The sequence below is a fragment of the Sphaerodactylus townsendi genome, linkage group LG03 (assembly GCF_021028975.2).
Source record: "Sphaerodactylus townsendi isolate TG3544 linkage group LG03, MPM_Stown_v2.3, whole genome shotgun sequence".
In the NCBI taxonomy this organism is placed as follows: Eukaryota; Metazoa; Chordata; class Lepidosauria; order Squamata; family Sphaerodactylidae; genus Sphaerodactylus; species Sphaerodactylus townsendi.
In genome coordinates, this window is record NC_059427.1 from 14,660,591 (window position 1) to 14,677,953 (window position 17,363).

General features: G+C 48.0%; 1 protein-coding gene across 1 annotated transcript; it reads right to left on the reverse strand.

Annotated features, from left to right (window-relative positions):
* Positions 1-707: 707 nt before the first annotated feature.
* AIF1 (allograft inflammatory factor 1) lies at positions 708-17,122 on the reverse strand. Its single transcript, XM_048489574.1, has 6 exons — positions 17,020-17,122; positions 11,680-11,741; positions 7,365-7,431; positions 3,458-3,499; positions 1,143-1,305; positions 708-1,039 (listed from the first exon to the last, which is right to left on the reverse strand). Exons 1-6 carry the CDS (start codon positions 17,030-17,032, stop codon positions 952-954), a joined length of 435 nt encoding a protein of 144 aa, XP_048345531.1. The 5' UTR covers positions 17,033-17,122; the 3' UTR covers positions 708-951.
* Between the last annotated feature and the right edge of the window lie 241 nt (positions 17,123-17,363).

Sequence of the window (17,363 nt, forward strand, 5' to 3'; positions counted from 1 at the left end):
TTGAGCAGGGGGTTGGACAAAGGTCAAATCCCCACTAACCGTCTTAGCCAGGTTTCAGAACACAAACTAACCAGGTTTGAGGGACGACCTCCCCGGTCGAATCCCCACTACCGTCTTAGCCAGGTTTCAGAACACAAACTAACCAGGTTTGAGGGACGACCTCCCCGGTCGAATCCCCACTACCGTCTTAGCCAGGTTTCAGAACACAAACTAACCAGGTTTGAGGGACGACCTCCCCGGTCGAATCCCCACTACCGTCTTAGCCAGGTTACTGACGCCAAACTAACCAGGTGCTCTGGAGTGGAGGACTCTCCCCCGTGGTCGTAATCCCTCACTACCGCCTTAGCCAGGCTCTCAGCAGAACACAACCTAACTAGGTTTGAGGGACGTACCTCCCCGGTCGAATCCCCACTACCGGGCTCTTTACTGTGTCACAGAACACAAACTAACCAGGTTTGAGGGACGACCTCCCCGGTCGAATCCCCACTATCGTCTTAGCCAGGTTTCAGAACACAAACGTTAAATCCGCATCTGGCGGTCATTTGTGTTCCAAAATCCGGCTAAGATTTGCAGGTGGGATTCGACCGGGGAGGCCGGCCCCTCAAACCTGGTTAGCTTCCAGTGTTCTGGTGTCTCCCGGCTAAGACGGTAGTGGGGATTCGGCCTAGATGACCCTGGAGCTCCATTACAACGCTATGTTTCTATGATTCCATGCTCTAAATTATTTTATTGCTCCTTACAACATATAATCATTCCTGATAATTCTTCTCAAGTCTTCCAGAATTTCGTTTTTCACGTAAGTGGGGGTGAGGGGATGGGGTGGGATTAGAACCCTGGTTTTTTATGAGCCCTTCCGCTGGACCAAAGCTTCTGGGGCTAGAGGAAAGATCGAAGTTTTGCTGAGGGGAGAGGTAGGCCGTGAGCCAATCAATCAAACTGAAGCGGGGACTTTTAAGGAAGGTCGGCAATTATTTTCTTGGGAGGAGGCCCTGGTGGTTTCTCATCTTTCTCTCTGGCCTTCTCTTCGTACATCAGGATTCTGCAGAAAGAAGAGGGGTGACATGTGAGTCCACACGGGCAGGGAGCGAAAGGGGGCGCGGATTGGTACTGGGAGGCGGGAACTGGAGGCAAACGACACCTACATTTTGAGGATTGCCGACCGCTTGCCCAGCATCATGCGGACAAAGTCCCGGTAATTGATGGTTTCGCTCATCCCTCCTGTCACCTCTGTGATCATCTTCTTCAGTTCCAGGTGGGTCTTGGCGGCACCCAATTTTTCTAGCATGCGCTTCAAGGCCATGATATCTGGAGTGGTGGGTGAAGGAAAGGACAACAGCAAGTAAGTTCTAGCCAGGGGTTCAGCCATGCTGTCCATCCAAGAACACGAGTTAGTCCTTTAAACAGGGTTGATTAACATGGAGAGGGCTGTCCCTCTGGCCCCTCCCGCACATGCAGAAGAATGCACTTTCAATCCGCGTTCACTATTGTTTGCAAGTGGATTTTGCTATTCCGCACAGGAAAATCCAGCTGCAAAGTGCACTGAAAATGGATTGAAAGTGTGTTATTCTGCATGTGCGGAAGGGGCCTCAGTGCTAGAGCGTCGGCTTGTCATGCAGAGGGACCCGGGTTCAATTCACAGGGTCTCAAGTTTAAAGTTAAAAGGGCATTCAGTAACAGGAAGACCTTGAGATGGGACCCTGCAAATCCTCTGCCAGTCTGAGATGCCATTGTCAATGTCAGCAGGGGCTTCTGCAGGTGCTAACCCAGAGGTGGGATCCAGCAGGTTCTCACAGGTTACCGAGAGTAGGTTACTAATTATTTGTGTGTGCCGAGAGGGGGTTACTAATTGGTGATTTTGCCACGTGATTTTGGCCTTAGTTAATTTTTTCCCTCCTCCCCAGCAGCAGTTTTACAGAACTTGAAGCAGCCCAGCAGGAGGTCATCACCGGCATGCGTGGCAGCCTGCGCTTCCGTGCATTCGCTTTCCTGCCTAAGGACTGCGCGCAGCTACTGCGCCCTTGCCCCAGTCTTCCAGGAATGCCCCGCTGAATGCCCGGCCCCTTCCCCGCCGCAGTTCCAGCCCTATTGGCGCTATGCCACAGTTTGAATCCCACCACCATGGGAACCTGTTACTAAAATTTTTGGATCCCACCACTGGTGCTAACCTGCAAATGGGCAAAATCAGTGACTGCCCATCCCTTTGGTTTTGATCTTGTGGCTCCCACCTTGTGGAATGGTCTGCCTGGGGGTGTCAGGAAGGCTCTTACCCTCCTGCCTTTCTGCAAACTATGCAAAACTGAATGATTCAAGAGGGCTTTTCTGCACAGGAAACAGGGTTGCCACTTGCAACGTGGTTCAAAAGCTTCCTTGGCTAAAGGACTGGAGATTGTGGCCCGTACTGCTATGTGTAGCTTATTGTAAGTAGGATCCTGTTTATGTACGTTTTGTACCACCTGATCAGAGGTGGGATCCAGCAGGTTCTCACCAGTTCCCGAAAGTGGGTTACTAATTATCTGTGTGTGCCGAGAGGGGGTTACTAATTGGGTCTGCTTTTCCGTTAGAAATTCCATTAGGTCCAGAAATCATAAGGTCCTGTTGTTTCCTATGTGGCTGGTTAGCGAAGGTAGAAGACGGGATAATTCTCCCTGTTGGGCTGTTTTAAAAACATGTTTCAGAAATATGGTAAAGTTCCTTGTTCAAGGAAAGTATCCTTCTTTTGATTTCTAGAAACAAAATTAAGTATTTGAAAGTATTAAGTATTTGACAGGCAGTCAATTAGAGGAGAAGTAGTTGTTTCTGTTGGCAGTAGACGATAGGACTGGCTATAATGAGTTTAAATTATGGACAGAAAGATACCAGCTGGAAATTAGGAACTTTTTTTTTACAGTAAGAGTTTTTTACAGTAACAGAGAAATTATTAATGCCCTGCCCCCGGAATGCCCGGCCAGGCCCCGCCGTGCCCCGCCCAGCCCCATTGGCGCTACGCCACTGTTTGAATCCCACCACCATGGGAACCTGTTACTAAAATTTTTGGATCCCACCACTGCTCCTAACCCACTCCATGGTCCACCTAAAATGTAGCAAGCCTCCATAATACAATTTAGCACCTTCTAGCAGTAAGAATTATGGAGTATACCAGCTCAAGCATAGCATTATAGTTGTATTTTATACTTAGGTTCTGTTCCATATTAAAGAGATATCATGAGGAAGTCTGGAATATTGCTCTCATGAGAGGGGTGCATCTTTCTTTTTCCTTAATACAGGAAACTGTGGGCACGCTTTTAACCCTGAATAAAATGCAGCTGAGTTGCCACAGGTTGGATAAAATGACATGGGGGATCATCTGTGTCTCATGGGCCTTTGAGTGGCCTCTTTCTGGTCAAGGAGCATGAAGGACTGTCATGTGCCAAATTGTGTGCGTACACAAGAATGAACCTGACGTGCAAACAAAACTCACCTATGTCGCCCTGTGCATTAAGGTCAAATTCCAGGTATTTCTCTGCAAAAGAGAGTAGATTAACATCAGGACGCAAAAGTTGCATGGCCAGATCAAATGCAGCACCTGTCTAGCTTTGAGCAATGGCCAGCTAAATGCCTCTGGGACATTCAAAAGCAGAGGGCAATGGGGGCATCCATTCCCTTGTCCTGAGCATCTGATACTTTACAGCATCTGAACACAGAGGTTCCACTCCTATCTGTCCCAAAGCCATTGCTATGCCTGCCCCCTTCTGTGGATTTGTCTAATCCTTTAAAAAAGGAAAACCATCTATGTGAGTGGCATTCTGGGCCCGATTACGTCACGCCAAGGCCCTAAGCCTGAGTTGCCAATCTTTTCTTTAATGAGAAGTACTACTGAATAATGAAAACTATCCCAAGCTACCCCTGTCCTCCTGCCTGCTACCATGTTTTTTTCTGCCCCAAATACAGAGCAGTGACTAGGAAGAACACCAGAAATGAAGCTATCAGCACTGTCAGCTAAGCATAGGCTGACCAGACGTCCCGCTTTTGGCGGGACAGTCCTGCCTTAAAACAATTTGTCCCGCGTCCCGCGGGTTTTTTCAAGTGTCCCGATTTTTGGAAGGCTGCCACACTGCCTTCTGGGGTGCAAGGCAGTGCGGCAGCCTCCCACGCACGGCCGCAGGAGCGCACGGCCTTCTGGGGCGCTCCCGTTTCTCGTCCGTCCCGGTTTACAAAGGTGACCATCTGGTCACCTTAGCTAAGCAGCACCTATGAAATAGCAGTGAAAACCAAAACAACCAGTTGTTGTGTCCTCTCGCGTTGTGAGCTGCTCTGAGCCCTGTTTCAGCTGGGGAGGGCGGGATAGAAATGGAATCAAACAAATAAATAATTGAAAACAAGAAAAGGCTTTTTTTCATAGCCTTTTGCTGTGTTTTCCAGGTTGCAATCTGTACTCTGCAGCAGCTGGCAAGATACCAGCGGGAGGGTTAGGAGATGGGGCTGGGGACTGGGCACATGGGGACGTGTGGTGTTAGTGATGTCATTGGCATCACTACATAACTTCCGGGTACAACCTACCCTGTTTCCCCGAATATAAGACATCCCCTGAAAATAAGACGTAGTCGAGGTTTTGCTGAAGTGCGAAATATAAGGCATCCCCCAAAAGTAGGACGTGGCAAAGTTTTTGTTTGGAAGCATGCCCGACGAACAGAACACAGAAAAATAAGACATCCCCTGAAAATAAGACATAACCAGAGGTGGGATCCAGCAGGTTCTCACAGGTTCCCAAGAGTAGGTGACTAATTATTTGTGTGTGCCGAGAGGGGGTTACTAATTGGTGATTTTGCCACGTGATTTTGGCCTTAGTTACGCCCCTCCTCTCAGCAGTAGCGAGCAGAACTTGAAGCAGTCTAGCAGGAGGTCACCGGCATGTGTGGCAGCCTGCGCCTGCGTGCATTCGTTTCCCGCCCAAGGACCAGTGCAGCGGCTGCGTCCTTGCCACAGCTCCGCCCAGGAATGCCCCGCTTTCGGAATGCCCGGCCACACCCTTGTCGTGTCCCGCCCAGCCCCATTGGCGCTACGCCACAGTTTGAATCCCACCACCAGGGGAACCTGTTACTAAAATTTTTGAATCCCACCACTGGACATAGCGCATCTTGGGGAGCAAAAATTAATATAAGACACTGTCTTATTTTCGGGGAAACACGGGTAGGTTGCACCCGGAAGTGACATATAGGTGCAGAGGATGGCAACATTTTGTAAATAATTATTTTTCTCCTGCCGCTGCCTGGAATAACAGACAATCGGCAGGAGGCCTTCCCCTATAGCAGGGGACATGGCATCCTTCCGATAGCGAGGGTTGCCAACTCTGGGTTAGGATATATCTGGCGATTTTGTGGGTGGAGTCTGGGGAGGGAGGAGTTTGGGGGAGGGGAATGACCTCCTTTTGGTTTAATGCCGTAGAGTCCACCCTCTAAATCTCAATTAGTTCTGTAGGGGCCTGCAAGACCGAGCTGTTCCGGCGGGCCTTTGGGGAGGCTGGCTGCTGATGCCCCCCCCCTTGTTAACATCTGTGGATCCTGCCGTCCCTCCCCTCTTTTAGGGGATTAGTTAGTAGGTTGCCTCCTGTTGTATTATTTATTCTCTTTTGATACTAATGCGCTGCTTTTAATGGGGTTTTAATGATTTAAAGTGTATAGAGCCATTTTATTAGGATTTATTTAATTATCTGAGATTTATTGATTTTATTTTGTGCTCTATCCGTATATTCATGTTCACCGCCCTGAGCCCTCCGGGAGAGGGTGGCATATAAACAAACAAACAAACAAACAAACAAATAAATAAATAAATAAATAAATAAATAAATAAATAAATAAATCAGCCATTTCCTCCCGGGGAAGAAGTCTCTGTCGTCTGGAGATCAGTTCTAATTCCAGGAGATCCACAGACTCCCACCTGATGGTTGGTAATCTTACAAATAGCTCATGGGCTACCTGCAGGAATGGGCTGGAAGGGCAAATGGCCCTGGAGTAAGACAAGACAAGCGGCCTTTGTGGTGTTGCAAGCCCTTAGCTCACCCAGAGTATCATCCCTCAAACTAAAACCAGTGTAGGAGGAAGCAGCTGGTGAGCTGTCAGAAATTGTCATGGCTGTCGAGGGGTCAGGGCCAAGGGGCACCGAGGCGTTGGCAGAGTTGCTGGGGCTTGTCTCTGTTTGCTTGGGGCCACCAGGAACACCTCCCCCTCAAGTGTGACAGGTCACCGGGAAATTTCTGTGCAAGTTAAACGGTTAGTCCACTCTGGAGTACGAGTTGGGGACCCTTGCCATAAGCCAGTGGTGGCGACCTATGGCACGGGTGCCAGAGGTGGCACTCTAAGAGCCTCCTCTCTTTTGTGGACCACTTGTCGCAAACAGGAGTGTGTCCCCCCCCCAAATTCGCGATCTAGGCTGGCCTGGGCTGCTGGAGTCTCCGACGGCTTATTGGGAAGCATTTCAAACCTAAGACCCTAGTTTCTCTTCTTTGGGGAAACGAAGTGTAGAGTAACCCTGTTAAGCACTGTGGGTTAAACCCCACTGATTTTCATGCGAAGAACTAAAGCGTGATCCTTTACCTGGGAGTAAGCTCAGTTGCTGGCCATGGGGCTTGCTTCTGAGTAAACCCTCCTAGGGTCGTGATTCACCCGTTGGAACAGTTGCACGGTTGCTTCAAAGCAAAGCCACCGACTACCACCAAGCTTACTCCTGAGTAACGCACGCCTCGGAGCCAACCATTTTTTCTAAACTAAAACCTCAGTATTGAGGTTAAATTGCCGTGTTGGCACTTTGCAATAAATAAGTGGGTTTTGGGTTGCAATTTGGGCACTCGGTCTCGAAAAGGTTCGCCATCACTGTCATAAGCTATGTCAAGTTTAAGAGACCCCATAGCATCATGGGAACAAAAAAAAGTTAAACTGGAAATACAGGGCTTCTTTATTTTGAGTCTGGGATCTGGAACAGTGTGACACGGTAGCCTGATCTCAGCTAAGCAGGATTGGTACTTGGATGGAGGACCACCTTGGATGGAGGACCACCTTGGACCACCAGTTGGCCATGCTGGCAGGGACTGATGGGAATTGTAGTCCACGAACATCTGGAGTGCCATAGGTTTGCCACCACGGACTGCGGAAGTACACAACGACTGACTCCCTCTGCTTTTTGCTTGCCTTGAAAGCCCCTTGCTAGGGTTTGTCACGAGTCGGTTGCAATTTCATGGCACGTACCGCATATAAATTTAGAGGCCCTCGTAATCTGGTGGCATTACGTCTTTTTTTTAAAAAAATACAGACCCTATTCTTTTCACTCTGCTCAAATGAAAAGTATAATTTTTCTTGCCACATGGGATCCAGTCCTTCATGGGCTCCACTCACTTTTAAACATTTCTAACTTTTCAGCAAGGTCTTCATCTGTGCTGTATTTGGGGTCATCCAAGAATTCCTACAACAGACAGGAGAAACCCAGAAATAGTTAGAGGGTTGGACTACTGGAAACTGGGAGAGCTGGATTCAGATTCCCACTCTTGACATGGAAGTTGAATGGGTGACCTTAGACCAGTCACTTATTCTCCCCCTAACCCACCTCACAAGGCTGTTGTGAGGATTAAACGAGAAGGGAAAACGTCCCTGAGCACCTCGTAGAGAGAGAGAGCAAGATAAAAATGTACAAAATGAATAGATAGATACATTTGGACAATATCCAAAGCAGGGTATGCAGTATATCTCCTGCCTGTATTCAGGATTATCATAAAACAGTGGTGGCAAACCTATGGCACGGGTGCCAGAGGTGGCACTCAGAGCCCTCTCTGTGGGCACGCACAGACAGAGTTCATCATGTGGGGGTGGGAATCGCCCCCCCCCACACATCTAGGCTGCTGGGCTTGATTATTAGCATTAAACCTAATACCTAGTTTTGAGGAAGGCGTATAGGTAACCCTGTTAAGCACTGTTAAACCCCACTGATTTTCATGCAAAGAACTAAAGCACGATCCTTTACCTGGGAGTAAGCTCAGTTGCTGGCAATGGGGCTTGCTTCTGAGTAAACCCTTCTAGGGTCGTGATTCACCCGTTCGAAGAGTTGCATGGTTGCTTCAAAGCAAAGCCAACAACTACCACCAAGCTTACTCCCGAATAACGCACGCCTCGGAGACAACCGTTTTTTCTAAACTGAAACCTCAGTATTTGGGTTAACTTGCTGTGTTGGCAATTTGCGATAAATAAGTGGGTTTTAGGTTGCAATTTGGGGACTCGGTCTCCAAATGGTTCACCATCACTGAATTAGAGGGTTGGACTACTAGAAACTGGGAGAGCTGGATTCAGATCCCCACTCTTGACATGGAAGTTGAATGGGTGACCTTAGACCAGTCACTTATTCTCCACCTAACCTACCTCACAAGGCTGTTGTGAGGATTAAGCGAGAAGGGAAAACGTCCCTGAGCACCTCGTAGAGAGAGAGCAAGATAAAAATGTACAAAATGAATAGATAGATACATTTGGACAATATCCAAAGCAGGGTATGCAGTATATCTCCTGCCTGTATTCAGGATTATCATAAAACATCCTAAACAGTTATTCCCTCTGTAGTCAAACGAGTCAATGGCAAATCACTCCCAATGCAAGACTAGACTTTTGTAGTCTGCGATCCTTAATGATTGCACCTACAATATTGAAGATCTGTTAGTTGGGCCTTTTCCAACAAAATATAACCTCCACCATAAATGTGCTAGGGGGACTATGGGGTTTGCTGGTACAGCATATGGTGTCTGTCTGTCTGTCTGTTTGTCTGTTTGTCGTCTGTCTGTCTGTCTGTCTGTGTTTTACATCTACACTTGCCTCTATACTGGATCTCTAGGTGGCTAAAGCATTAAAACACCCCCTTACATAAATACATCCATTAAAAGCACAGCATACAAAAGTTTTAAAAAAACCCAACCCTAACCCCCGCCCTCACCCCCAACCAGCAGCATCATAGAGGGGCCATTAGGGAGACTAACCAAATGCCTGGGTGAAGAGGAAAGTCTTTGCCAGAAGCCTAAACCCATAAAGGGTAGGTGCCTGGAAAACCTCTGAGGAGAGATACTTTCAAAACCTGGGGGCAATCTCAGAGAAAGCTCTCCCATGCCCTCCCTCGTATCTCAGCAGGGCGGGTACCACAAGGAGAGCCTCCCCTTCTTACCTCTGTGTCCGGGCAGGTACATACAGGTGCAGGCGTTCCTTTAGATTGGCGGGGCTCAAGCCACTTAGGGTTTTATACATTAATGTCAACACCTTTTATTGGGCCCGGAAACAAATTGGGGGCCAGCACAGTTCCTACGCTCAATGTACTGGCATCTCCATTTAAAGGATTTCGGGCCCCTGGCTGTCTGAAATCCTGAGGAGCTGTGGCTAAACAGAGCCAACAATTCTAAGTGGGATGGACCAGTTGTCTGACCTGGTATAAACCCTCTTAATATATCCCTTAGGGGATGATCCGGGCCAGGGGTGGGAACCATCATGTGGTGAACCAGTATGCTGCACTGGATGGAGTACTGGACTTAAGTGTTCTACATTCTGCCATGATGCTCACTAGGTGATAGCGTTTCCCAGAGGCGTACCAGGGGTAAATGGCACCCGGAGACAAATTGTCTCCAGGACGCCCCCCCAGTCCAGCTGGCAGGGTGGGAAGGAAGGGAAAGAGGAGTCCAAGGCGGGGTTGAGGGGGCTTGGAGGCAGCAGGAAGTCCTGCTGTCTTGTCATTTTTGCATGCCTCGGACGGGGTCGAGGCACGCGAAACGACGAGACAGCAGGACTTCCTGGTCACGTGGGGGGCCGATTTTGTGCCCCCCCACGTGACCAGAAGAGTGGCACCTGGGGACAAGGGGTACCCCCTGTCCATAGGCAGATACGCCACTGGCGTTGCCACTTACTCAGTCTTGGTGGGCAACCTCCTGCCCCTCTGCCCTCCATTCTCCTGCCCTCGCTTAATGAAGCAGGGTGAGAAAAATGGGGGGGGGGTTGCGTGATGCAGCAATGTCGTTTCTGGGTGATGTCTGAGAAGTGATGTCACTGTGTCGAATCACACTTTGGAATCCCTCCGATATTTATGGTAAGGCTCACAGAGATTTGGGGGATTCCTAGAGTATCACTCAACATGGTGACATCAACCTGGGTCTTCACCTGGAAGTGATGCCACCTCATTACTTCCTCTGCTCCACTCTCAAAAGCTCCCAGGATTTGCCAGGCACTGGTCTGTCAACCTTACTAGGTGATCCTGGGCCAGTCATTTTCTCCCAAATTAAACTATTTTTAAGGTTGTTGTGAAGATAAAAGAAGGTGGGGAAAATGTTGCCCTATATCTCAACCCCCGTCATGCCCCACCCAGCCCCATTGGCGCTACGCTACTGTTTGAATCCCACCACCATGGGAACCTGTTACTAAGGCGCACGGTCCACCACTGGATACAGACATAATATAATAAATAATATTTCTGATTCATCTTATTGTAAGAATCAATGTAATAAATTCTGGATATCACGACCCCCGTCGTGCCCCACCCAGCCCCATTGGCGCTACGCTACTGTTTGAATCCCACCACCATGGGAACCTGTTACTAAAATTTTTGGATCCCACCACTGGATACAGACATAATATAATAAATAATATTTCTGATTCATCTTATTGTAAGAATCAATGTAATAAATTCTGGATACTTTTGAAATATTTACCAAAATATTTACCCATATACCAGACTTTTACCCCACCCTTTCCCCAAGGAATCCAGAGACTCCTCCCCCACTCCCATTTTATCCTTGCGATGATACCGCGTTTTGAGGCCGTGTTTCCTGGAATCTGGGTCTCTGTGGAGCACCACAGATCTGAGGCTGTAAAAGCTACAACACCACACTGGTTCTTTAATGTATCACAAGGCAGTCTGAAAAGTAACTAGTGTCTCTCAGGTTAGTGGAGGACCACTATTGGTCTTCCCTCTTTCTTTGTATTTCATGTTTTAGGTGGGCTGCTCCCCCCACCGTTTAATACATCACATGTGCTTTTGTCTTACATAAGAACATAAGAACATAAGAACAAGCCAGCTGGATCAGACCAGAGTCCATCTAGTCCAGCTCTCTGCTACTCGCAGTGGCCCACCAGGTGCCTTTGGGAGCTCACATGCAGGAGGTGAAAGCAATGGCCTTCTGCTGCTGCTGCTGCTCCCGAGCACCTGGTCTGCTAAGGCATTTGCAATCTGAGATCAAGGAGGATCAAGATTTGGTAGCCATAGATCGACTTCTCCTCCATAAATCTGTCCAAGCCCCTTTTAAAGCTATCCAGGTTAGTGGCCATCACCACCTCCTGTGGCAGCATATTCCAAACACCAATCACACGTTGCGCGAAGAAGTGTTTCCTTTTATTAGTCCTAATTCTTCCCCCCAGCATTTTCAATATTCATTTTCAATATTCATTTACTCAGTTGCAATTTGCAGAACTGGTTTGGGGCATGCATGTTTGCTCACCTTGGTGACACAAGATTTATCATTACCATGGTGACAACTTTTAGTTGGCAATAGTTGGCTTCTTTTGCAAACCCATCCTTTTTTTTAAAAGAACTTGAGCTTGGAGTGGAAAAGGTACGTCTGGCTCGAGCACAGCAAGAATTTTTCAAAATCAGCTCCAATTATTTACAAATCTTAAGTTTGCCTTCCTTACTCCTTACCTTATTGAGAGAGTCGAGGAATTCTTCTTGTTGGGCCTTCAGCATCCCAAAAGCCTTTCCTCCTGGCGGATGGAGATGAAATTAATAGGCATTCTGGAATATTTTTTTCTTTTATGTACTAATTTTTTTAGTTGCTGCTCACTCAAAAAATCTTGTGACTACTTAGAACATTTACAGCGCAATCCGGAGGGGGGACGGGGCGGGACCCGAATCCCCCTTGGGATTGTTAGGCACAGGGCAGAGCCCGGTCTCCTTAGCAAAAGCCGGTTACCAATAACCATCCAAAAGCTTCTTCAGTGTTCAGAGATTTATTGTTTTCTTTCAATTCTGCGCAGAAGAGGGAACTCTCCTTTGTCAAGCAGGACAGAGAGGAGGTTCAAGGGGCTGTTGCTTGTGTAACATAATTTATACCCTCTTACAAACATCCCTCTTTGGGCCTTTCCCCACTTACCGTAAGCCCCGCACTACTCTCCTCAAGTAGCACGGGGTCCCCCGGCACTCCCTACCAGAGGGGTGGCGACAAGCACTTAACACGCCAGCTGGCTGCTGCTGTAAAGCCCTCAGCATAACATCCACAAATGCTGCAAAGGCAACTTTGATAACCAGCGGGGTCATGGGGCTCCGTTTGCGCGGGAATGCTGCTGCGCTGAGCAGCGCGCAGCATAGGGGGGATCATGCTGAGTGGGGAAACGCCCCTTGTCTTCTGACCATTGGTTTGAGTCAAGAAGACGTACAGACCTGGTCCTCTCATCCCACCTTTTACCACACCTTGCCCATTCCCCTACATATTTGGTGAAACTTAAGTCAAAGAAGCACCTTGTGGCCATAAGGTTTCTGTATTAGCAGCAACTACTGTAGTTTTCTATTTTACCTTTATCTGTATTTGTGAGCTTCTGCTAATTCCTTTTCTCCTTGGTGGGGCCCTGTTTTCCCAAACCACCTGGAAAACTCAGTGTCAGGCTGCCCCATGAGTTCCGTGTCTTCCAACTAAAGTAAGCTTCTGAAGTGCTTGGTGCCCAGTGAATTACTCTCATATAACTTGTATGATTAATTACAATGGCTTAAAACATCATAAACTATATGTCTATATCAGGATGTGGTGCAGGCTTCCCTCAGCATAAAATGCACTCTCTGGGGCACTTATGCTGGTGGGAGGGCAAATTTGCTGGTGTTTCGGCGGCTGTGGCGCCCCATTAGACCTGCCTCTGATGCCTAACCTTTTGCTGGTAGTTGCACACCACTCCCAGTTACGCCGGCATTCTGGGTGTGAGGTCACCCTTGGTCAGCCTCTGGACCTCTCTTGACCCCCGTACACTGGCAGTGGTGCCGCTGGTGGAGATATGCCACAATTTTCATGGCGTATCTCTGGCATTTTCCCCACGGACATAATATCCTGAGGGAAAATCTGTCTGGACCACCTTGGTTGGGCCCTAATTCCATCTTGGGCCCTGCCTACCTCCTCCCCTTTCTTCTTTCTTCTTTTTTTTGGCCTTTAGATCGGGCGCCTGTGTGTGTGGATATGCTTTACACAATCTTGCTGTTTTAATCTATTTATTGTTATTGACGGCTGTTAAGTTTTAACGGGTTAAGTTTTAAGCTGTATTAATTTGCTGTTTGGAAACAGCCATGTTGTGAGCCGCCTCGAGCCCTTCGGGGACGAGGCAGCCTATAAATCTAATTTAATAAATAAATAAATAAAAAACCCGGGATCAAACACACTGGGTTGTTTGTATCTTGGTTTCTCCCTTCACACGGCTGCCCCGTCTGTGTGTTCAAGCTGGGAGGAAGGACTCCAGCGAATTATGCATGAGCCCTTGATTTATTTTCATTTTCCACAGGAACGTTTACATTTATGTAGTTTTCGTAGATTCCTGCGCACGTGTGAACATTCCCATTTTTTATGACGTTCTGATTGGTTGTAGCTGTGGGGCAGAGAGAGCAGGTGGCGGCGAGGTGGGAAAAATAAACTGATCTGTCTCCTGCGGGGTTTGCACGGGAGTGGGACTGGCCCGGCCTTTTTAAAAAGAACCTCCGATTTTATTGTTTTTTGAAAGCAGCGGGATAAGGGAACTCTTGCGGGGCAGGCCCGATTTAGGCCTGGAAGCCATGCAGAAGTCATGGCTGAATTGGAATGTTTCACCTCCTTATCCCAGGATATATGGTCCATGGTGAAAATGCCTCTATTCTAAGGTGTCCAGATTGTCACCTTTGTAAACCGGGATTTGGATGGGCAGGCGGCCGCGTAGACGCGTGCGTGCCGCCGCAGGAGCACACTGCCTTGGGGCGCTCCCCGGTTTCCCGCCCTGTGACAGGGAAGGAAAAGGGGAGCGCCCCAGAAGGCAGTGCGGCAGCCTTCAAAAAATCGGGACAGTTCAAAAAACCTGCGGGATGTGGACAAATTGGTTTAAGGCGGGACTGTCCCGCCAAATGCGGGACGTTTGGTCACCTTGCTCTATTCTCCCCATGGGGGAGTTGGAGGTTTGGTGTTTTCAAACACTTTTTCAAGTTTTCCGCACCATGGGAAAGCCCTATGGAGTGGGCAGAGCAGTGTTCAAGCAATGCCGTCCCCATCCTCTTCAGCTCTGGATTGCACTGCCCAACAGTATAAATAAGTTCAAAAGAATATAAAAGCAGATAACAAACATAAAATATTAACATTGAAATGTTAAACTATTACAATACAGGGCTAGCGCCATACCACAAACAAAACAACCCAAGCATATGAATTACGCTCCAAAAGCTGTCCTAAAGAATTCGGCCTTGCATGCCCTGTGGAAACTAAACAAGACTGGCAAGCCACGGGGGTCATTGAAGAGTGCGTTCCACAGTGTAGGGGCCACAACTGAGAAGACCCTTCCCCTGGTGAAAGCTGACTGAGCCATTCTGGGACTAGATACTTGCATTAGGGCTGATTTGAACTCTGAGACTTCCAGATGTTAGGATTGCTACCTTATCAGTCTCCCCGCCAGCATGGCCAATTGACCATGCTGGCAAGGGTTGATGGGAATTGTAGTCCATAACATCTGGAGTGCCAAAGAAAAAGGTTACGCCACTACGGCAATTCAGCAGTGGTGGCGAACCTTTGGCACTCCAGATGTTATGGACTACAATTCCCATCAGCCCCTGCCAGCATGGCCAATTGACCATGCTGGCAAGGGTTGATAAGGGTATAATCACTAACTGTATCTAGTCTCTCTCCCTACGGCCTGAGAATGACCAAAGGGAGTGCAGAGGGTTATAACAGGTATAACGGTCCTTAGGTATAACAGTCCTTAGGTATAACAGTTATAACAGAGGGTTATAACAGTTCTTAGGTATTAGGGTCCCAGATTGTTAAGGGGACATCTTGCGTTCCTGTCCCGCAACATTATTGCATTCCTCTAGAAAGTCCTAGTTTCTGAATCTCTTCTTTGAAGTGCAGTTTTTTTTCCAGCTCTTAACTGTGTTCCATTTGGCGCTCTCTGGATAAACCAAAGAGGAAGTAGACAAAATTTCCTGACTCTGAGCTTTTCTGCCTAATGAGGAAATGAGACAGTCAGTCAGCAATTCGAATGGAGTGGTCGGGCTGAACCACTGGAAGGGGCATTTGTGAAGCAGGATTAGGGAGGGCACAAGGCCGAAGTACCCTATGCATCATCAGCATTATAATCCCACGTGTAGTGAAGCTCAGCAAGAAACCAAAGGAAATCTGCTACCCCAAAGCAAAGGCACAACTAGTCCTGACTTAGTTGCTATCACATGGTACTTTCTGGATCTGTTTTTGGACTGTTAGATTTGTCTATGTGTTTTTTGGACGGATTCACTTTTTTTGCGGGGGGAGTTGTATACATTTTTGTTCTGTGTCTCACATGAAATGCTTATATTTCTGGTTTCTCTGTATTTTTGCTTTTGCCTCGGTGTAGTAGGTTTCATCAGAGTTACAGTCATGGTTTTGAGTGTGGAGCGACAGTCGGAGACCGTGAGGAAAGGCAGAATGGAACTTCAGTTCTCCTAGTGAATTCACACATTTGACCAAAAAAGGCAAACTTAAATAGGTGGACGGGTAGATTTCCATCTCAAATTAGAATCTTGTGGTAAACGTGACAGATTTCATCTTTCAGAAAGAAACCATTCATGGTGTCGAAAGAGAAAATGTCCTCACCCCTGAGAAAGACTATGTCTCTTCTACCTCACGACACCCTTCTTGTTTGCAGTCATCCAATAGGACCCGAATAGGACTGGATTGTTTACTGAGTTGAGCAAAAACTTTCTCCTTTCAGATGCACATGTGAGAAATCTATCTCTGCTTTAGTTATAAATCTGCTAGGGTAGCAGTGAAGCTATAGGTCAGTGATGGCGAACCTATGGCACAGGTGCCAAAGGTGGCACTCGGAGCCCTCTCTGTGGGCAAGCACACATAGAGTTCATCATGTGGGGGTGGAAAATCACCCCCCCACACACACACGCCCATCTAGGCTGGCCTGGGCCACTGAGCACGACGTGTGTGCACCGCGGTGAGCAGGGAGGACTCGGCTGGCGGGCCTGGTGCCTGTGCTCCGGGTGGCTGCTGCTCGAAGGGGGGCGCAGAGGGGGCAGAGGTGCTAGAGAGGTACAGAGCGGTGCACGTGGGACTTGCTGGATCCTACAGCAGGCTGGCCCCTGCGCGCAAGAGTGGGGCGGAGGAAGAGAGAGCCAACCGTTTTTTTCTAAACTAAAACCTCAGCATTCAGGTTAAATTGCCGGGTTGGCACTTTGCAATAAATAAGTGGGGTTTGGGTTGCAATTTGGGCACTCGGTCTCAAAAAGGTTCGCCATCACTGCTATAGGTTAGGTTTCGAGAGACTTCCGCAGACCCAGGACTGAGTGAGTTGAGCGAGGGTCGGAAAGTCGGCGAAAGGGGTTTACTCTTGAGGTCTAAGTTAAACCGTTTAACATAACAACTGCTCATTTACCTCTTTTTAACAGTGCACCTCTCAGCAAAGTTAAACCCTTATCTATTGAAATCAACAGTCTTGGAAGCATGTAGGATTTAATAGCAATTTATTTTAATACCTGCCAGCGTAAAATAGCTTCTTTCAACAAGTAAACTAAGCCACCCAGCCAAAAGCTCATCTGCATTTATTTTTCATCAGGCAACTCACTTTATCTTGCAGTCTAACCTACTTCACAGGGTTGCTGTGGAGGTAGAATTGCATAACTTTCATATAGTTTTATACAGCTGCCTGACACCCAACTCCATTACGTCCACTCGCCTTATACCTGTCTTCACCCTCGCATGGAAAGAAGAAACTACATCCCTTTCAGTAGCCTTTGCTGGTCCAATTTGCTACGATTAAGCTGGGTAACCAAACAGCTGGGTACCTTGTGGATTCATGGGTCCTCTTTTCTTCCTGTTGTCCCCTGATTCCTGAACACTGGATGAGCTCCAGCCGGGGCTGCTGCCGTCTTTGCTTTTAAGCTGGGTTCTTCTCCCTCTCTGAATATATTAGGGGGTTACTACTTCCTCTTTTTTTGTCTCAGAAACGGTCATACATTGAGACTTGACTTAGCCATGTGGAGAAGAAGAGGAACGCCTTAAGTAGCTGTGGCGTTGCTACAGAAAATGGAGCGCGCGCGCACACACACGCACACGCACGAGCACACACACACACACACGCACACGCACACGAGCACGAGCACACACACACACACACACACACACACAC